Below are 23,948 nucleotides of genomic sequence, written 5' to 3' on the forward strand. Positions count from 1 at the left end.
ATGTAATATTCATTAATATAAATAAATCTACATATTTCTAGAAAACAATGCAGAAAGTTAACGAGTTTCCCCTATTTATTCCATATTAACAGTCAAATTTTCCATATATCTGAACTTTGACCTCGATGCGCGTCCAGAAATCGTTGCCCGATTTGGCTCAAATTTTCAGCACTTAACATTTAGGCCTAGTGTCACAATATTCCACCCGGCACTCTTTGAAATCTAAAAAAAAAAAATCGGCTGTCACTCTAATATATATAGATAAGATTTAAATTACTTGTTGTTAGTTCATTACGTAATGAAGATTCAATAAATAAAAAAAAAAATTCATAACGTTTTAAAAAAAAATCTAAGCAATAAATTTATAGCGGCAGGAGTTTACAACGCAAATCACACGTTCTAGGGCTTACGAATCACAACTCCTAAGGTCGCATAGCTATTAAAAGCTATATTAGAAGACAATGGCATCTACACCGTTCTCCTGCCTTGAAAAGTCAACTAAACCACTGTCAAAGAACTCTTCATACAGCACTTATGGAGGACAATCAGTCAATTCTAAAGACATATTTAGAAGGTCTAGATCCAACAAAATCCACGGATTATGGTTTTTGGAAAGCCACCAAAAAAACTTAAAAACCCAACTAGATACGAATCTGCTATTCGTTATAGCGAAGGTAATTGGGCTAGGTCCCACAAAGCCGAAGTTTTTGCAGATCACCTCGAAAGAGTATATACGCTTAATATTTCTAGATCACATATTACTTTACCAGATATTGAAGACCTTGTAATTTCCCCAATGAAAATTCGATTCTCGTCCTAAACTTTAGAAATAAAAAAAAAACTGAAAACAAATAAAACACTTGGCATGGACAAAATTTCAGGAAAAATGATTCGTGAGCTACCAACATATGCCCTTAAACCACTTTTATTCATTTTCAATTCCATCTTGCGAACTGGTTTCTACCCTAAATCATAGAAAATATCTCAAATAATTATGATACCTAAGCCAGGTAAGGACGCTAGCCATCTTATCGCCCAATAAGCCTACTTTCAATTTTACCAAAGCTATTTGTGAAAGTAGTTTTAAATGCATTGAACCCATATATAAACGACACCACATCATTCCCGTTCATCAGTTTGGATTCCGTAAGGATCATGGCACCATAGAACAGGTTCATCGCATAGTCACTCTTATCAGAAAGGTTTTTGAGGACAAACATTATTGCTCATCACTCTTCATAGGCATTTATCAAGCCTTTGACAAAGTCCGGCATGATAGGCTTTTATATAAAATAGGCTCCTTGTTACCACAAAATACCCACAAGTTACTGCGGAATTTTTTATTAGATCGTTATTTGGAGGAAAGTAGAAAGACCACACGTCTGTCTCAAGAAAATCGCGGCAGGAGTTCCCCAAGGCAGTATACTTGGTCCTCTCATGTATATACTTTATACTTCAGAAATGCCCAGAAATAACCTGATACACACATCAATTTTTGCTGACGATACAGCAAAAGCGTACATAAAAATCCAATAATTGCTTCTAGTTGTCTGCAGGCTCATGTTAAAGATCTCGAAATATAGCTCAACAAATGGAAAATAAAAGTTAATCCAACAAAGTGCGCACATTTTTCTTTCAACTTGAGAAAGGGAAATTGTGCCAAACTGATGATAAATAACATCGATATCTCCGAGCAAAATCATATAAAATATCTTGGTATACATCTTGATCGTCGTCTTACCTAGTCTCAACATATTGAATCCAAAACCACACAACATAAACTTAAAGCATTGCAACTTCAGTGGCTCCTTTGTCCACATTCTGCCCTCAACCTAAACTGTAAGGTTCTACAAAGCTATTGTTAATCCTATATGGAGCTATGGTATCCAACTATGGGGAACAGCTTCTGATTCTAATATAGAGATATTACAAAGACGACAAAATAAAATATTACGACAAATTACTGGTGACCCGTGGTACATTAGTAACTTGAATATTCATAAGGACCTTAATATTTCATTTCTTTGCGACGAAATAAAAACCTTATGCTCCAGATATGTATGTACGAAAATTGACATCTCATCCAAATCCTCTTGCACAGGCTCTACTGGGAAAATACTCGCCTCAAGAGGGTCGACACATTGTCCCTCGCGGAACCGCATGAAAGTTGAAAACTTGGCAATGGTAATAGTCTAGGCTATTCAAAGTAGTCGATTTTTCTCTTGTTCAAATAAAACGAATAATTCGAATAAGATATGTCGACTTATTCGAATAATTTAAATTTTTTTAAAAAAGTAAAAAATGAAGTTAAAGAAAAACAAAAATTAACGTTAGTGTTACCAATTCAGGTAATGATAATGTTAAAATCATTAGAAAACAAAGTCTATCATTAAATTTTCATCAGAAATATTCTGATCAGATTCACTTACGAACAAGCCAAATCGTCCCAGCCGTTCTCATGTGATGCCATTGGGAAATTTATTTTTTCAAGAAGATTTCAACCCAAATATTATAAAAATACCAAAAAAGCAATTTGTAAATAAAGTACCTTTTGTTATAATATTAGTAAATATTAGTAAAAAAATCATCCTGAAAAAATTTTAGTAAATCGGTTGGGGTTAAGAAGTGCCGCAAGCCCTCTGAAGTTTTGAGATGCATTTACAAGGGGAAAAAAGGCATTTTTTTCAGTTTTTTTTTAAAAATTTTGCCATTAAAAAATTACTTTTCAATTTAATTTAAAAGAATAGAAATGTGTACGCAATTGTCGTTCTAATGAGATATAAAAAACAGAAATTGGTCAAAAAATTTTAAAGTTATTAAAAATTCGCCAGGCCATTAACGTGTCTCAGGCAATTAGAACAAGAAAGGTAGGAACAAAATTAACATATTTTGATAAATATTAAAATAAAAGCTTATTTTTACTTAAAATATGTCCATATTTACTTGTATATGAGTTTTTGTCTTCGTAGAATACCGTTAACCTATTCTTAGGTATGAACACAAAAATAAAAATTTTTTAACGGCAGTTTCAAAACTCCATTTTCAAATGTTTAAAAATTTTGTTAAACAAATTTCAGATTTTTTTGATCATCTCATTGGGATTTATTAAGAATATAATAGGGAATAAAAATGTGAAAAAATTATGAAAATATCTCTTATAGTTTTTTCGTACCTGCGATTTAAATTTTTAAATTTTCGAGAAAAACCAATTATTTGGCAATTTTTGGCGAATGAGCTCTATTTCCATACTCTTATGAACTTTAAGCAAAACTTATTCAGAATATTATAGTCCAGATAATTCTAAATGTACTCTGAAACTTTTATTAAAATCGTTATTACGTTATTATTCCCTATTATATTCTTAATAAACCCCAATGAGATGATCAAAGAATTCTGAAATTTGTTTAACAAAATTTTAAAAAATTTGAAAATGGAGTTTTAAAACTGCCGTTAAAAAAAATGTATTTTTTTGTTCATACCTAAGAATAGGTTAACGGTATCCTACGAAGACAAAAGCTCATATACAAGTAAATATGGACATGGGCTCTACATATATTTTAAGATTATGTATTTCAACGAAATCATTATAAATGTCATCCTCAATATCACTTTCGACGACCGTTTCAAAATCAAATTCGCCATCACTTTCATTACCACTTTAATCTAAGTTAATATTTTGATTATAAATTGCGATTCTGTTAATATTTCTCCAGCATATGTTTGTGTTTAGACGTTAAAATTTCAGTTTTTAAATTAATTCTAAAATCATTAATTTTTGTACTAAATAACAAATATTTTATTCCGTACCTTTTATTTTCATCGGTTCAAGAACACATATACATTTATTCGTATTATTCGATTATTGATAAAATTGTTCGAATTATTCGTTATTAGAAAATGGTAATTTTTAAATTGATCGAATAATTACTCGCAAGAAATTATTCGATTAGTCGAACGATCATTACTAGTTAATTTAAGATTTTAATAATTTTTGTTATTTTCTTGAATAAGAAAGATCCAATAAATAAATACGAAGTTAAAAAAAAAATTCGTCAAGCATTCTCAACTGATGCAATTTTATTTATATAGATTTTAAAATCAGAACATTTATTCAATATTTTAGAAACAAAAAATTTAAAACGTTAAAAATATTGAATAAAAAGCTAATAACTTAAATTATTTTTCAGTGAATGCAGAATTTTGTATTTCGATTCTTTTTTAGTAAACAATGGTTTTTCTTTAGTTTCGCAATTTGTTCTTACAAATCTTGTTCATATTACTCTTTGTCTTAAATTGATCTTCTATGTATAATCGTTTTGAACTAGCAATGCGGTAATTGGTACTTTAGATATTGCGTTTAACCATTCTCGCACGAATTCACATTTTACCGATCTTGTGTTTTTACATACCGACATTTTATTGCTTGCTTTTAGCCACATTTGCAAAAAGATTTTAGTCAAACTAGAAGTTACTAAGAAAAATCCTTTCACACACTCACTTTCTGGCCATTATGTAAATAGCCTCTTTTTCATTTTAGTAGAAGTGGACAAATTCCCCGATAGTGTGCTGGACTATTAATCTAAGGGTTGGGGATTCGATTCCGGTCAGAGACTCTGGGTGTATCTGCAGACAAGCAAACCGCTTCGCAATTTGTGTTTGTTTGAAAAAATATATATTAAATATCTATTTATCGATCTTCTTCACTTACTTAATTTTTTGCAAAGTGAACGCAATCTTTTTCTCGAACAGTCCTAGGTTTTTTTTAATACATAGTTTTTACCGAAAATACTTTTCTCCTTATTTCTTGTTTTAAGTACAGTTAAAAGATAGCTAGCTAGAGATAAAACGGATTCCAAATATTCTTTGAATTATTACTATTTAATGAACTTGATTCAGAATAATTTGTTTACTTCATATTTCAAATTATTAATACGAAAAAACGCAAAATTCTCATAAACATACTCGTTTGATCTCTATTAAGTAATAGTAATAATTTCTTCGAATTATTTTATTATTAAACTTTTTCATTCCATGAAATGAAATCATTTACATTTTATTTAAACTGAAAACTGTGTAATATTTTCCATTTGTATTATATTTTTCTTGCAATAAAATATTACAATAGTTCAGCATTATTATCATTATATTTACATGATTTCTCTTACTCACTCATCCGCAAATATTACCTGAGTATTTGTTAGGGAAATTATTCACAATATTAAATTTGATCTTAGGTTTGTGTTTGTATCAAAAAGAGAAAAACGAAATGCAGCAAAACTCTATTATTCACAGAATGTGTCATTTGGGAGTTATTATTATTATTTTCATTTTTCTAAAGGGTGTAGTTTTTAGAGGCAATAGAAATTTGTACTATACATACATACATACATATGTATGTTTGGAAATTCTTTCTTTTATCACTCCAAATAGCTGAAACGTGCCAGTAAACCCTTCAATTTTAAAACTCTATATTCCTGATGTACAATATGCCTGAAAATACTACTTAATAGTAAATAGCTCAACATTTTTTTTCAAATGAACATTTTATGCCTCTAAAAAAAACACCATTCACTATTTCCATTGTAGTTCTCATTCTTTTGAAAATTTAATTTTAAAGCAAACTAGTGTATTCTCGGATCTCAATTTGTTTTTCAGAATTTTTATTTTAGTTTCTATGAGATGAGAAAAGACTACAATATAGTTTTTATTACATTTTACAGTATTATATGAACAAATTTAACAACATCATAAAGTTAATATAAAAAGTAACATCAAAACAAAGTTTGTATCCGTGGATATTATATTTAAATAAGTGTGTTATGAGATGTATAGTGGTTGTAGAAACATAGTTTCGAAATGGTATTTAAATCCTATTTATACCCTACACCACCATAGTGGGGAGGGTATTATGCGTTTGTGCAGATGTTTGTAACGCCCAAAAATATTGGTCTAACACCCACCTTAAAGTCGACTAAACGATGTCCGTCTGGCTGGCTGGCCATGTAAACCTTGTGCGCAGAGTAAAGGTCGCAATTTTGAAGATATTTCGATCAAATTTGTGGGAGCTATAACATATTATGATTCGATTGTCATAAAATATTTTTACGTGATTTTTATGTATTTATATGAGAGCTGTGGCCGATTATGGACCAATATTCACAAAATTCAGTATTATGATTTTTGAATACAAATTACTGATCTGTGTACTATTTTGGTTTAATATATGGATGCTATGCCCTATTATGGTCATAAGTATTTAAGAGCTATTTTTGAAGAATTTCATATAAACAACGCTATTAACAAGAGTGGACCTTATATGGGAGCTATGCCGAATTATGGACCAATGTTTAAAAAATCTTGTAGTACGATTCTTGGATACAAATTACTGATCGGTGTAAAATTTTGGTTCAGTATAGATTTTTATGGATATTTGTGCAGGTTAATGTGTTTTCCTGAAATGGTTCTTATATGGAGGTTATGACCAATTATGGGCCTATCATCATAAAATTTGGTACATCGATTTTTGTATATATTGATAAAATTGTTTTGAATTTCAACCTGGTAACTATATTTGTAAGAAATTTATGAGGATTTTAGTGATTTTCGTGAGTGGACCTTATATGTGAGCTATGGTTAAATATGGACCGATATTCACAAAATCCAGAAGTATGATTACTGGATACAAATTACTGATCTGTACGCAATTGTATTTTGATATCGATATGTGACCTCAAGCTTAAATAAAAATAAATAAAATTAATAATAAAAAAAGGTCGAAAAATTAGACATTATCATAATTTTTTAAGGTTAATATCTTTTTTCGGAAATGGGCCTTGTAGGGGAACTATTACCAATTATCGGCCAATCTGCATAAAATTGGGTACAGTGATATCTATATATATGAGTATAATTTTTGTCGAATTTTAGCATGATACATGTATTTATAAGAGATTTATGAGTACTTAACTGATTTTTGGAAGTGGACCATATATGGGAGCTATGGTCAAATATGGACCGATATTCACAAAATCCAGTAGTATGATTTCTAAATATAAATTAGAGATTTGTGTAAAATTTTGTTTTGATATTGATATTTTTTATATATTTATGTAGGTTATTGTGTTTTTCGGAAGTGGTCCTTATATGGGACCTATAACCAATTATCGGCCGATCTTCATAGGTATATATCGGGATTATTTATGTCGATTTTCAACTTGATTGCGACATTTATAAGACATTTATGCTTATTTAAGAGATTTTCGGATGTGTACTTCATATGGGGGCTATGGTCAAATATAGGCCGATCCACGAAAAATTTTGTAACGTAATTTTTTTTTACCACGAAACTTATTTTTGCTGAATTTTATATGGATATTCCTATTCTGTAGGCATTTATAGACCATAGAACCATATTTCGGGAAGATATTTGTATGGGGGCTAGGAGAAATCTTGGACCGGTTCTTATAATTTTCACCAGAGTTACTCCTTTTATCATAAAAGTAACGAGTGCAAAATTGTATGATATTAGCTGCAATATATGTGAAAATTTAATTTTTTGGTCATACCTGCGAATAGGTTATCGGTATTCTACGAAGACAAAAACTGATATACAAGTAAATATGGATATATTTTAATTAAAAATGAGCTTTTATTTTAATATTTACCAAAATATGTTAATTTTGTTCCTACATTTCTTGTTCTAGTTGCCTGAGACACGTTAATGGCCTGGCGAATTTTTAATAACTTTAAAATTTTTTGACCAATTTCTGTTTTATATGTCTCATTAGAACGACAATTGTGTACACATTTTAATTCTTTTATATTAATATGCAAAAGTAATTTTTTAATGGCAAACATTTTGCAAATACTGAAAAAAATGAATTTTTTCCCCTTATAAATGCATCTCAAAACTTCAGAGGGCTTGCGGCACGCCTTAACCCCAACCGATTTACCTAAAAATTTTTCAGTATGATTTTTTTACTAATGTTCACCAAACTGGAGGGTGAGAATGGCCAAAATCCAACTTTCGTTTATTAAGGGCCACCCTAGAGTATATTCTAATGCTACGTCTATGTGAATATTCATTTGCTGCTGCGCCACTGTGCTCTGTCAGTAAGAGAAACGTTGACACTGCAAAAAATGCTTTCAAGCGGCTGGTGACATTTTCTTGATGTATAAATTAATAAATCGGTTTATATACATATGTATGTATGTGCTTTTTGCATGTCTTTATTTTACACTGGCTATGAGTACAAACAACTACAAAATACAAATTTGTAGAGTTGCAATTTGTTTCACAATTTTATAATGCTGTTGTTCTTAAATATTTCAATGTATAGGAGTAAGTTCCACTTTTGTTTACATTAGATGAAATAATGTTGGCTATATTTGTATGCCGCTTCATGACCGTGTGTGTATGTGTAATAGGGTAGACCTTGTTTTGCACTTTACCTATTTTTGGTGTTTGTAAGTTCTTAAATTCTCCGTTCTTAAATTTTGTTCATCGTTCCAAAATTATATAAAAAAAACATCTTACCCTTTTGGCTCTCGAGCTAATAAATTATTTGGGTTATTATGTTTGACTTTAGTTTACCATGGGTTAATGAAAACCAAATAAAAAAAATAATAAAAATAATTATTTTTATGTATTTATGAATTAACACACAAATTTTATATATTTAATTATTTTGACACACTTTAACCCAGATTCTATAATCAAAATGTCTTAGAAATTTAGAATTACAAAATCGTAAATAACAAAACCCAAAGAAACAATTTTTACAAATCTTTTTGAATATATCTCTATGAGCTTCCTTTAAACTTTATACTGCAATATAAGGACATCCTCGTATAAATATGTATATAGGTTATTTTTGTAGTATTAAAGCAGTTTTTTTAAATAGTATATGGCAGTCTTTCAACATCAAAAATTTGTTAAACTTTGTGTTAAAACAGATTCCCGCGACTATAAAAGTTTGGTGTTTTTGTTTAAGTTGTAACAGCACACATGCATACATGAATATTGTAGGAAGGACTCCTACAAATTGTTGCAAAAGTACAAATTTTACACAGATCTTAATAAATTAGTCATTCAGTTTATTTTTCAACACGGACCGTAACGGTTATAAATGATATCAAAAAAGTTATTTTATAACAGTTATTTTGTGACTTTAAAATAAAATTCTATCTAAAACAGTTTTTGTGCAACGTAAAAATAAAAGTTCCCATGAAACTCTTAAAAAAGATTTTTAAATAGGCGTCATAATAAAACTCATTTGAGGAGTTTTATTTTTCCCATCAGAAAATAAAACTTATTTTATGTAAATTGCCACCTAAAACTTGCCGCTTGCAATTTGTAAAGCACCTTGCATTGCAAATTGTTATTAAAATAAAAACAAATGGGATTTTAATTTGCTATTGTTTGATTCCTATTAGTAAATTGTTGTTTTTTTTTAAACAAATAAATTACTGCAAGGATTATATCAGATAGATTCAATAAAGAAAAATGCTGAAAAAGTAGAAAATAATAGAAAAGAGTTTTATTTTATGACGGAAAAATAAAACTCCTCAAATTAGTTTTTTTATGACAGCTATTCAAAACTTCTTTTCTAAGAACTTTTAATAATAACTATTAACTGTGGAGTTGATATAATTTTTAATATCTCCATAGATTCTGAAAGAGCACGTCAATTCGAATCTATTGATAGTATAAGACTCTGTTGACTCTAACATAGAGAGTTTTTAAAATTTTCTGTATATTCCGGGGCATATTTTTATGGGGATAGGTGAAATCATGGTCTCAGTTTCATTGCTAAACAAATCTTATAAACACACAGTATTCGTGAAAAATTTCCGCCAGCTAGCTCCTTTCGATTGGGACCTATCGTGTTCTCAACAGACAGACAGACGGACGGACGATCATAGAATCTTCTTAGGACCCAGAATATATATTTTAATGTGGGTGTACGATGAATACTTTGATATTTTAATGTGGGTGTACGATGAATACTTTGATGTGTTATAAACGGAATGACAAAATCAATAACTTGAATCCAAAAATCCTAGTATAATTAGTTTTATATTTCACTACAAATAGTGTATTTCTCCTTGGTATTCCTCCCTACTTTATTGGCTTAAAAGAACAAAATTGTTGTGGATCCTTTGTTTTCACGCTTTTGAAAATTTTTAACTTTTTTTGTATCACAAACATCTCTTTTATATCCACTAAACGAGTGCTATGAGCATTCATTTCATAGAAAAAGTTGTTCTTTTAGTTTATTTTCCCATCATATTTTTTGGGGTACAAAAGGATAACGATTCATAAACATATAGTTAGCTGCACTGGTATGTTTGAGCATTTGTGTGTTTTTACATATTCATATGTATTTATGTATATCTTGATATATCTCATGCATACTTTAAGTATTTCATGCTTGAAATGTAACAAAACTATGCAAATACACAGATACAAACATTTACAATTCTGATGCATTCTCACACATGTAAAAATAAATGTAAATACATACAAAAAACTTTCTGTTAGAAAATGAGATTTCTACAAATGCATGTAAAACATTGGCTTACTTCCCAGCTAATCTGCTGACTGACTGCTCCTAAACTACACCGCCATAATAGAAGTTCTATCCCACTACAGCCTCTTCAACAGTTTCAAATATGCCTGACATATTGGCGTAGAATAACTACTTATATGAAATAATTTCAAATGACTACGCTCTAGATTACTTAGGGACAATAAAGTGACAATGGAGTGTATATAATTAACTAATTAGCTAACCTTTGTTTTGTCCATTTATTTAGAATATTAAAATTAATACAAATATTTTTTGGACATAATTAAGGCATAGCTTGTCTATATTTAAAAATACATACAGTTTTTACCTTTATCTGAAATAAAGATTTGGAAAACCAATAGTGAACTGCAGGGTAGTACTTATGTGTTTATAAGTAGTTGTTACATGTTTAACTAAAAAATTATTGTTTATTTTAGCTGTTTGTGCAAAATAAAAATAATATTTTTATATTTTCCTTTATGTTTTTTCTCTTTTGCACTTTGAGACTGCTAATTTGTTTATTATTTGTCATGTAAACAATTGGATAAATTATATTAAAATGAGAACACACAAGTTGGAATATTATATCAGACTGTGATGAATATTAAATACTATTTAACTATAACAAAAAATTACACGAATTACATTATTCTAATCATTGCTTGTAGTCAGTAAACCAAATTAAATTTTGAACAAATATTTTTCTGTGAATCAAAAGAATTTGCAACAAATTATCAGCATTTTTTCATGGCATTGCACTATAGGTAATTTTACCCATTTTTGTGGCCAAAATTATTAGAAAACACTGAACAAGATGAAAATCGGTATACGGGGGTTTTCAAGGTTTTTGATTTCGAATCTGAGGTAGAATTTTTCAAATTCAAAATGGCGGATCCAATATGGCGGCTTATATTTTAAATTGTCTTCTGATTTACATAAAAATTGGTATACAGGAGTATTCAAGATTTCTGATTTCGAATCTGAGGTAAAATTTTTCAAATTCAAAATGGCGGATCCAATATGGCGGCGTATATTTTAAAATGTCTTCTGATTTACATGAAAGTTTGGTATACAGGATTATTCAAGACTGCTTATTTTGAATCTGAGGTAAAATTTTCCAAATTCAAAATAGCGGATTAATTTTTATATTCTAAAGAACAAAAAATTTTTTTCTTCACGTATTCCTCATTCAAAATATTGCCGGATTCAAATTTAGCAACAACAAAATTGTAAACAGCAGCATTTTCTCCACTTTCTTTTGTTCATCCAACCAAACTTCCGCAAGTTCGTTATTTTGCAAAAAATGATATTTCTCAAAAAGTGCAAAAAAGTGCAACTTCAAATTGACAAATTAAACTGAAAATTCCACATTTAACACGTTTCTGATTGATAAAATTCGGCCAACTTTTTTAAGAGTTATGTCAGAAGTAAGAGTTTTTTCGCCAAAAACTTTTTTTTTACAAAATATTTTTATTGAAATATTAAGCACTTACTATCACTTTTGTTTTCCATATTTAATTTAAATTTATGATTGTTTTTTAACTATTTAAATAAACTTAAAAATTCGAAAAATGTTTAAGTTTATTTAAATAGTTAAGTGATTTCAACACTTTGCTCACAAACAATGACTTCGACCACTTGCTAAGCAGTCGCCGTTATTTGTTTACAAAAACAAAACTTGCAGTTGTTTGCTTTAATGTTTTCTTTATCAAATACCGGTAACCAAAAATGCATTCATGAAAGTTCAAAAAATATCTTTCTGCCTCAAAAATGGGTAAAATTACCTATAGTGCATTGCATAGAGCCTTATTTTTCAATAGTGTCTAAAAATGTAAGCAAAATCGGATATCGTTTAGAGTCTACTTACTTTATATGACCTATTATGGACATACCGCCATATAATATTGTGACGTGAATTCTAAGTATTTGAGGGCTATTTTTGTAGAATTTCATTTAAACAACGCTGTTATCAAGAGTGGACCTTATATGGGAGCTAGGGCGAATTATGGACCGATATTTAAATAATCTTGTAGTTTGATTCTTGGATACAAATTACTGATCGGTGTAAAATTTTAGTCCAGTACAGATTTTTTTGGATATTTGTGTAGGTTAAAGTTGCTCCGGTGTTCATTCACGATTTTGTAATTTTAAATTTCTTTAACATTTTTCTAGAACATTGTGATAATAAGATCCTTTTCATAAAAAGTGTTAGAACTAGAACCGCTTCCTACTCCGAGTCAGTTCCCTTTCCTCTAGGGATATTATACTCGACTTGTTGTGCTTGATCAATAATGCAAAAATATTAAGTTATAGTTTATCAATTTCTGAATCCTACCCGAGTTAACTTATTCTAGTATAATGACTAAATATAATTAAGAAAAAACAAGTAAGAAAGTATAGTCAGTCAAGCCAGACCATATGATACCCTACACAGAGATTCTGATTGTAAACTGTTTTATTTTAAAATTTATATCGTAGCTATGACTTATTGTGGACCGATTGTTACAAAAGTTGGTGTCATGACTTTTGTATATGGATCATTTCATGTCAAGTGAACCAACTTTTGAAATTGATGTCTTCCGATCGGGATGAAATTTGAATCAAGGCTAATTCTATTGGATAGTAATTCAGACACAATTTTTCAACAAGATCGGTCCAGAACTCTCTGAGTTAGAGGGGGTTAAAATTTGATATTTTGACCAAGCAGGGATTTTTTCTTATCCATGTAAGTTATTACCTATTGTTCTTAGCAAAATGTGTTCCAAATAGTTTAGATAGCTATTTCTTCAATCTTTCGAAAAAAAAAATAAAAAAAAATGTTTAATATTTTTTTTCCGAAATCAATAACTTTTTTGATTTTTTTTCAAAATGGGACCTTTTTTTCTTAAAATAAAGCTTAGATATTTTCCTTGAAGACCTATTTAGTCGCTTAGTGGGATGCGAATGGGGTATCAATCAAAACAAATATTTTGTAACTCAAAACATAAAATTTTTGATTTTTTTTGCAAAATCAAAAACTTTGTTGACTTTTTTTCAAAATGGACCCTTTTTTAATTTTTTTTTAGCACAACAAAATGCTGAGATATTTTCCTTGATATTTTCCTTTCGTCGCTTAGTGAGATGCGTGTGGGATATCTATCAAAATAAATATTTTGTAACTCAAAACATAAAATTTTTGACTCTTTCTGCAAAATCAAAATCTTTGTTGACTTTTTTCAAAATGGACCCTTTTTTCATTTTTTTTTAGCTCAACCATTTTTAATATTTTTTTTTCGTAAGATTGAAGAAAGAGCTAACTAAATTATTTGGACATCGATTTCAAAAGTTGGTTCACTTGACATGAAATCCCCCATATATATATATTATTTGTATTGAATTTTATTGGAATACCAATATTTTTTTTTTAGAGATTTGTGCTAGTTAGTGATTTTCTGAAGTGGGCCTCATAAGGCAGCTATGACTAATTACACTATACAACAAAATCAAATTTTTTCCAAAATTACAAGATCTGACCAATAAGTTTTGATAGAGGAGACAAAAAAAAAAGACACGTGTATAAGCGTTTTGAAAGTTTACATCTGAATTTCATTTGAGGGCGGGTTAAAGTTTCCCAACTCTGGCACATTCGTGTTGTTAATCTTCATAAGAAACCATATGATCCTTACATTTTAGGTATAAAATGTGTTCCGCAAAGTTATGTAAAATGTTACGGAGAATATTTTTGTAGAATATGTTAACCCTCTAAATCCTCAATTCATGGGTCTTTTTGTCTTTATTTTAAAAAAGTGCAAAAACCACCATTGAAACAGGGGTTTAAGGGGTTCAAATGTTCTGCAAAAAAATTGTCCGTGTAATTTTACTGTAAGTCCATTAATACACCAAAACGGAAAACTCAACCAGAAAGTCAGAAATAAGACACAACAAAAGAGACCTTACGGTTAATTTCGTATTTATTAAGAATTTGGACAGTAAGTCTTCGTTAATTACATTTTTTTAGCTATAGGCAATTCCACTTCATTACCATACGATGTCCAGCGTATTTCAGCTATAACCGTTCTTCAATGGGTGCGCATGTTAAATTTTTGGGGTACTTTAAAATAAAATGTAAACTTTCAAACCTTTTTTTTTTGTGTCCTCTATCAAAATTTATTGGTCGGACCTCGTAATTTTTTTTTTTTGGCGGTGCGAGTTCGGCTTATATAAAACTTATTTGTGCTGAATTTGGTTTGGATATCTATGTATCTAACATAATTCTGAGAGCTTAACTATTTTTGGATAGGGTAATCATATAACGGAGTAATAATGGACCGCTTCTAACCAAATTCAATAGGCGTTGTCCTTGGGGAAATATAAAAACTTGATCGACTCAGAAGGTGAAGTGGGTGTTAGGACAATATATTTGCACGTTACAAACATCATCACTAACTAGGGATGCCAATCCCGATCCCGAAAATCCCGGGATTTTTCGGGATCGGGATTTCCCGAATCCCGGGATTTGTGAAAAAGAATCCCGGGATTTTTTGGGATTATCAAATCCCGAAATATTATGAGATTTTTGATATTTTAGGAAGATTTTTAATCACCCAAAATACTTAGAAAGCTAAATTTCAGCATATTTATAATACTAATCTCGCTTCAAATCCAAACGCAGCCAGATTTTTTCATTTGAATCAGGGAACAGCACGTCTCCCTGCATTGACAGGCTTTTACACAATTTACACTTTTACGAATTTTATGTTCAAGTTATTTTTTGAAGGGGGCTAGAAGCAAATGTAGCTCGATTTCCGCAGTACTCTACAGTATAATTTCAGAGTACTTACAACTTATTTTGTGCAAAATTTTATAAGGATTGCCGCATAATCAAGATATTTATGACTGCTCAAACAGTACTCCGGGGGACAATTGTATGGAACAAGGGGAAATCATGGACCATTTTATTTTAATTTAATGCATTAGTTTTTGATTTGATATATTTTTACTTAAATATATTAATGAAATTAATAGTTTTTATTGTTGAATTTGATGTTTTTGACGTTTAACTAAAATCCCGAAGTCCCGAAAAATCCCGAAATCCCGAAAAATCCCGGGATCCCGAAAAATCCCGGGGTCCCGAAAAATCCCGGGATTTGTAAAACCCAGTCCCGTTTGGCATCCCTATCACTAACCCAATATACCAACCCCATTATGGTGGTGTAGGGTATAAAGAACATAATACATTTTCGGTTTTATTCCTTAAAGAGATAAATATATTAAATTGTTTTACATAGTATATTTTTAGAATTTGTTTAATTCTAAATAATTTATTAGACTTAAGATTAAACTTGCATTACAAAGAAATAATCAGAAAATTAAATGTATTTCTAATTTGTAGCACATTATACTTTAGGATTCAATATAATCTCCTTAAAGATTAAAGTGTTCTACTCACACAAAGTCTGGCTAACAAAATACAATGACATCTTCAAATAATTTGCTAACTTTGTTTTTAAGATATATATACATATCTAATCAATAACTTGTGTCAGTGTGAATGATTATGATTATAATGCTGCGTCTGCTGATGGTCATGCATACTTAAGCAAATTTTCATAATTTAAACTTTATTCTCATGATTACTTTATTGTAACACTTTTTGTTTTATGAAATTTAATTTTCATTATATATGTATACATACTTTTATAACTTATATAAATTTGCATAGTTAGCCTAATCAAATATTACTTTCAGTTCTTTGTCTTTCATATTATTGTTATACAAATAAGTATAAAAAAAGCTAAACTTTCAATAAGGAAAAAAAATTCAATTTGATGTTCAAAAAATTTTTGTAAAACTTTTAAATTGAAAAAAATAACAAAAAGTTTATCAAATTTAAAACGAAAAAAACTTATGCATGCATGTGTAGCGGGAAGAAATCCTGCTCTCTGCATATTTAAGAGAGCATTGAGTTAATATTTGTGTGGGTGTGTATTAGGGTGGTCCTTATTTTTCACTATTTGGATTTTCATACTACTGAAAATTAGGGCCAAATCGGACAACGTTTAGAGGTTGCACATTTTAGTTGAACGAATCAAGCCACTATCGGATACTCTGTTCCAAAGTGAAGCGTATCCGAGAGAGAGCATTCTGCATCGGTCGGACGGGGCATGGTCTGGACTATAAGGCGGGTGAGGCAAAACTTCCCAACCACTTCATTCTTAATACTTTTTAACAGGTATTGCAACATGTGGCCGATCGTTGTCATGATAGAATATTACGATTTCATTTCTGGGCGTTTTACAGCCAATGAGCACTTCAAACGAATCAGTTGTGTTCGGTACAGATTCCTTGTGATGGTCTGGACCGTACACTTTTACACCCACCAAATACTGAGAATTACCTTAAATCCAAGGATATTTGGTTTGATGTCGAGTCGGCTGGTTGGCCGGGCTTCACGTATGCTCTCTTACGCTTGGGGTCCAAAGGATCCATTTTTCATCGAAAATTATTTTCTTTTATAGCGGCCAAGCATCTTTTCGGACATGCAAAATTTTCTTTCAAGTTCTCTTGGCTTCAAGTTCTCTTGGCTTCAAGTTCTCTTGGTTTTGAAATTGCTGCTTGAGTAGCTCTGATTGAGTTCAGTTGAATTCTTTTGGATGTCGGATAATATCGGAAAAGTGCTAAATAGGGTTCATCCTAGTATGTACGTGTGCTAAAGTTAGTTTGGTCCTGTGTGTGTGAGTTTGTACATAAACAAATATATCTAAATTCTTAAAATTTAATCTTATGAACAATGCCATAATCCTTTGTTTCTATTCCTTTTTTAGTTTTAGTTTTATTTTTATTATTTTTTTTTTTTGGTTTCCTTTAACTTCATTTTTTAACTTGTGTCATTGTTGTTGTCGTTTTGGTTTGGATGTCTCTCGGTTTTATTGCTTGACTAACTGACAGTTTGTTTAATATTGTTGAATAAAAAATTAGAATAAATGTCCTTATTCATTTAGAAAAACGAATGGACAATAGATGAAGACATGTTGTGTGTGTTTTTTTTTTGCTAGTATTTATGTAGTATTTAACACATGCAAATCTATTTTAATATAGACATTTATAATATGCTAAATGTTGTGTTTCCCAGTAGTTTTAAGGGCAGTAAGTAGCAACTTTTGTTGCAACTATTTACAATTTATTTATGTGTCCCGTAGGGTATAGTACCAGAAATTGAAAATCCCGATATTAATGTAGTTTTTCTAGTGGTTAAGAAATAATTTTAATATATTTGTGACCAAAAACTAAATTTCCTCGAAATTTTCATTTCAAAATCCGTCTCTATGATAATCCAAATTAGTTGCAACTGTTTAAATTTACAATTTGTATACTTATTTAGCGCTTATTTGAATCGGAATTTTATTTTTAATTTTATGAAATTTAGTTTAAAAAGTTTGTAAAATGTAAACTTTGAGAGATTTGTTTTGATATCAAGTTATGGCGGGTTAGAAAATTTGTATATTTTATATTAAAATATCTATGGGTAAGTGAAAACATAAAATTTTTAATAGGCGGAATGGGGAACAGTGGGTGGCCCTTTAAAATCCCACATTTTTAAAAAAAGAAATATCCAAAAATCAATTTATGATCCGAATGAACTGATATCTATATATATGGGGCATTTCATGTCAAGTGAACCAACTTTTGAAATCGATGTCTTCCGATCGGGATGAAATTTGCAAAAAATTTTAAAAAAAGCGCATTTTGAAAAAAAATTCGAATTTGCAAAAAAAAGTCAAAAATTTTAAGTCTTGAGTTAAAAAATATTTATTTTGATAGATATCCCACTCGTATCCCACTAAGCGACCAAATTGGTGTTCAAGGAAAATATCTAAGCTTTATTTTAAGAAAAAAAATTAAAAAAGGGTCCATTTAAAAAAAAAAAAAGTTTATGATTTTGCAAAAAAAGTCAAAAATTGTATGTTTTGAGTTACAAAATATTTATTTTGATAGATATCCCACTCACATCCCACTAAGCGACCAAATAGGTGTTCAAGGAAAATATCTAAGCTTTATTTTAAGAAAAAAAAGAGCCCATTTTAAAAAAAAGAGTCAAAAAAGTTTTTGATTTCGGAAAAAAAATATTAAAATTTTTTATTTTTTTTTTTAAAAAGAAAGAGCTATCTAAACTATTTGGGACACATTTTGCTAAGAACAATATGTAATAAGTTACATGGATAAGAAAAAACACCTGTTTGACCAAAATGTCAAAATTTGACCCCCTATAACTCAGAGCCCATTTTAAAAAAAAGAGTCAAAAAAGTTTTTGATTTCGGAAAAAAATTTTAAAATTTTTTATTTTTTTTTTTAAAAAGAAAGAGCTATCTAAACTATTTGGGACACATTTTGCTAAGAACAATATGTAATAAGTTACATGGATAAGAAAAAACACCTGTTTGACCAAAATGTCAAAATTTGACCCCCTATAACTCAGAGAGTTCTCGACCGATCTTGTTGAAAAATTGTGTCTGAGTTACTATCCAATAGAACTAACCTTGGTGCTGATCGAAAGACATCGATTTCAAAAGTTGGTTCACTAGACATGAAATGCCCCATATATAAAAAAATGGATGTTTGTATGTAGTATGTTCAGAATGATCTCAAAAACGGCTGGACCGATTTTGATGAAATTTTCAGGAAATCATCAGAATAGCCTAGCGGATGACGCTGTAAAAAAAGCTTATATTTTATAGAGAGAAAGCCTGTGGTCAGTGATTGTTGTAAAAAAAGAACAGAAAGTGAAAGCGAATCATGTCTGGTTTATCTTGATCGAGAACTTCAGAAACACTCGAACATCATATCAAAAGACTAGAAGCCAATCGCTCCCGAATGGCTCGATCAAGAGAAAGAATCGATTTAAAGTTGGCGGCTTTTCATTACAATAAGGATAAATACAGGAATCACAAGGACGTGCTGGTGATGAACAAACTTAGCTTACATTGGAGTGTTTTAAAGTTCTCTAAGGAATATCCAGGAATGTGCTGTTCGAACGGTAAAGTAGTTCTGCCACCAATTATTGAGCCGTCTGAGCCGCTTCTTATTAACATTTCCGGCACCACTCCGATTTCCAAGCACTTCCTTCAAAATATCCGAAAATACAACTCTTGCTTTCACATGACGTCCTTCGGTGCAACTAATATCGTAAAATGTACCACAGAATTGGATCATTGATCCCGCTTCGCAATGATGATGTGATGTTTCTTTAAATTTATTTCACTGGAAATTAATTAAGCTACAGAAGCAGAGCGCAATCGATGAACATGCATGTGGATTTGCTGCAAGACTCTGCCGAAACATTATCAAAACAATTGTTGGAAATCGGAAATGGAAAAATTCCAAATGCAAATGAATATTCAAACCATTGTCGACAAGGTATTCCCAAGTCTTACAACCAACTACAAAAATTCGGATTGATTGTAGGAACGTGAAAAGATGTCAACAAGCTCGATGGGCAAATTCAATTGAAACTGCCTGGCGAAACAATGAAATACTAATCGATTGACACAGTAATATACGCAGACTAAGCCGCCAATTATCTTACTGAATTTTTGAATTCATTGCTACCAGCCATAATGCCATAATATAAAACGCTTATATTTACTCTTCAAAAGCTTCATAAACCTTGACTCCTTTCAAAAATTTGTTGCTAATATATTCAGTCAAGCCGGTCAAGATTGATTAACGTGATGGGAACATATTTACTGATAATGATTTGCCCATTCTCCGCTATTACAGCACGATAGAGTAGTGTGCACTTGATCACACTTTTTTAACAAAAAATATTTGTGTTCGCGTCAAAAACTAGTAAAAACAAGTAAGAAATATAATACCCTACACCAAGTAAATGAGTAAAAATATTTTTCTTTTAAAATATCAATAATTTATATTTGAGTGATTTTCGGAAGTGGGCCTTATATGGGAGCTGTGACCTATTACGGACCGATCACCATAAAATTAGGTCGTGTGATTTATATCTATATGAAAGTTATTTATGTTAAATTTTGTGTATATACCAACATTTTTAAGTGATTTAAGCACGTTAAAGTGATTTTCGGAAGCGGGTCTATATGGGAGCTATGACGAATTATGAACCGATCGTAACAAAAATTAGTGACATGAATTTTGTATATATGAAACTTATTTGGAGTGAAATTTGTGTAGATACATATATAAATTAAACATTTATGACCGATAAAGTCCAATTTCGAGAGGACATTTGTATGGGGTTTAGGTGAAATAATGGACCGATTTCAGCCAGTTTCAATAGGCTTCGTCCTTGGGCCGAAAAAATTATATGTACCGAATTTTATCGAAATATCTTCAAAATTACGACCTGTACTCTGCGCACAAGGTTTACAGCCAGCCAGCCAACCAGCTAGACGGACGGACAGACATCGTTTAATCGACTCAGAAAGTGATTCTAAGTCGATCGGTATACTTTAAGGTGGGTGTTAACCAATATTTTTGGGCGTTACACACATCTGCACAAACGCATAATACCCTCCCCACTATGGTGGTGTAGGGTATAAACATCTGCACAAACGCATAATACCCTCTCCAATATGGTGGTGTAGGGTATAATTAAATTGTTAAGGCATTAATATGTTCACAACAGTTGTTTAACTTTATTGTAGCTACAACTTTGCTAAATATTGTTAGTGAAAAATTGCTGTCCCTGTAAATTATTCTAAAAAAGTGAAAAAATTTTATATTTCAAAATTTATTTAGTGGACTCCTAGTTATATTGGTGCCATATTTAGTTAAGCGGTATCACCAATTCTGAATTAGCTGTTGGTAGTCAACAACTGATGACACCTTTTTTTAGGGCCCATTAAAACAAATTGGTCTCCAAAACCACCAAACTGAGTATAGGGTTTTACTACCCTTTGGTAATAGAGTCGAACTGTGTGTTTTTTGCACTTTTGCACTGTGTTATTATAGAGTTTAGTTACCAGTATTATAAGAAATCAAATGATCGTGACTTGTCACACTGTTTTGAAGTACTAAAATAATAGAACTTCGAACCCTAAGTTTCCTGGCCTATAGGTTAGTAATAAACATATGTATGTAGATATAAATATCCCTTAATATCACTGACATAAACTTATTGAGGTCTTAAAGCGAACTGTTAACGACTTAACGTACAGCACACAACTGCAGACAAATTATTTTACTTGCTCTTCCGTTCAATTTCTTTGCAATCCTTTTATATATGAATCTGTACGTCTGCAAACAACAGTCCTGTAATTTAATGTTTCATTTGGTTTTGTGTATTTTATTGGGTCATAAAAATTCATTATTGTATTTGACGCAATCCAAACGGAAATGAAATTGTGTCAAAACAATTTTTCAGACATTACTTAGTAGCCGTAACAGCAGCTGTAGTTTAAGACTAATACGTACATAGGAATGTTAGATATGGCTGTATTTGAACTATAGCAAAATATTTAATGAATAGCAGCTTAAAGTGAGTGACCAAGAAGGAAAGGGTTGATTTTATCCAATAAGAGCTTATGGCGCTTGCACGAAATCATCAATGATTGTTTAACCCTCAAGTGATTTAGGGATTATAATCAATATTGTTTTGTACTGAATTAAATTTCTGATAAATTGTTTACGATGTTTGTTTCACTGAGAAGATTAAAGATTATTAGAAATTTTGACTGCAGTTTTCATAGTTTTTGCGCTTAAATTTTTTTAAACATAATAATTGAATCTGAAATTTGTATTCATGCATAAGTAGAAGATTAATATTAAATTTATTAATTAAGGTCATTTAATAGTCAAACCATTGAGTATGAAATTAAAAGATTAGAGTTGCAGCCTCTCTACAATCAATACCAAGATAAAATGTATTCAATTTATTTACATCCGAAATATCTAGCCCTTAAGATAATTCGTTTTATCAATAGCTTTAAAATTTCCAGTCCTGTCTTGGGAAATTATGACGTACATACATATTACTAGACTGTGTTAAACATGATAAAAATATAGAAGGTAGTTTCAATCAAATTTTGTTTTTTAAAATAAGGTTTTTTGAAGTTTCCTTATTTTGTGAGAATTATAAAAAGCGTTGCCACATTCCTAAAAATGATTCTGATTATCGAGACATTTATTACAGAAAATGTGTAATTTATAATTTAGTATTTAAATAAAAATGTATTATGTTGTGTTGGAAGCTATTGATTCAATTTCTAACGTGCGCTTACTTATATTGGAACACGTTGACTATTTTTATAGGTCTTTTTCGTATGCATTTTTCCATTTATATTATTACTATGCAAATATTTTATATTTTAATTATAAGAGACAGCACACGCATGAATGTATTTTCAAGATCTAGCCGAGCATTTGCAGAAAATATAAAAAGTCTTTGAAATCTGATGGAAAACAAAAAATGGCACGCGTTTAAAAAATTTGCATGTCGAAGGTGCCCTACTTTGAGTTTTAGATATAGCCAGCCGCTGTTGTCGTATGTTGGGTAATGTAGAGACTTTAAAAAAAATCATGTTTGAATGTTTGCAAAAATATTTGGTTTTTTTGCAGTTGGGGAAAATAAACTCATTTTTAATATTTTTCAAATTAATGTAATTTAAATATTCCCAAAGAATTAAAGGGAAAATTTAAAATTAATATGGCATTACTATTTTTATGAAAACGTCACAATCCTTAAGCATGTCAGACGTAGAATTTGAAAAAATAAAGAGAGAATGAAACTACCTTCTATTTTTCTACTATGGTGTTAAACATAAAAATTAAAGTCATAGCCTTATCAAAAAACAACCAAATAATTTTACAAAAATAATATGAGTACTTAGACATTGCCTCCAATATCCTTTAGTTTAACACTCTAAATTTATTTAACGTGCCTGTAGAGGCCACATATTACCTAAATACCCTTTTCCGTTGCTGTTACTTTTGCACATACAAAAATGTAATTTGGGTTATTTCGAATTGAGAAAAATATTCTTTCTTATTCTCTCAAATTATGTGTTTTAAGCCCATAATCCTTTGTTATTTGAAGTCTTGCTACCAAATCGTTGGTACGAGTAATATTTTTATGAAGGTTTCATTTCATCCTTTTGTTAGCTGATAAATATTGACATATATGTACGGAACTATTTCTTGGCTTACTTTTCGTACATGTTATATTTACAAATTTTTTATACAGTTATGATCAAAAATGTAACAATAGTAAAAAACCCGTATTGGTCATTTTGGCAAAATACTGCGATGAATCATGGTATAACCCAGCAAAAATTTTGTGAATTTTTGTAATGACAACTAGTTATTTCATGCATTCTTTTGTAAGGAGTGGTGGTTACCCAGCACACTATTTTATTTACTAGAATAAGT

At 30.3% G+C, this 23,948-nt stretch overlaps 1 protein-coding gene across 1 annotated transcript in view; it reads right to left on the reverse strand.

Annotated features, from left to right (window-relative positions):
* Positions 1-17,039, reverse strand: part of LOC135961325 (serine-rich adhesin for platelets-like) — an 86,326-nt gene extending 69,287 nt beyond the window's left edge. The window contains exon 1 of the mRNA XM_065512821.1: positions 16,948-17,039. Within this exon, the coding sequence (XP_065368893.1) occupies positions 16,948-17,039 (92 nt within the window). The remainder of the gene's footprint in view (positions 1-16,947) is intronic.
* Between the last annotated feature and the right edge of the window lie 6,909 nt (positions 17,040-23,948).

This window comes from Calliphora vicina, chromosome 5 (genome assembly GCF_958450345.1).
Source record: "Calliphora vicina chromosome 5, idCalVici1.1, whole genome shotgun sequence".
Lineage (NCBI taxonomy): Eukaryota > Metazoa > Arthropoda > Insecta > Diptera > Calliphoridae > Calliphora > Calliphora vicina.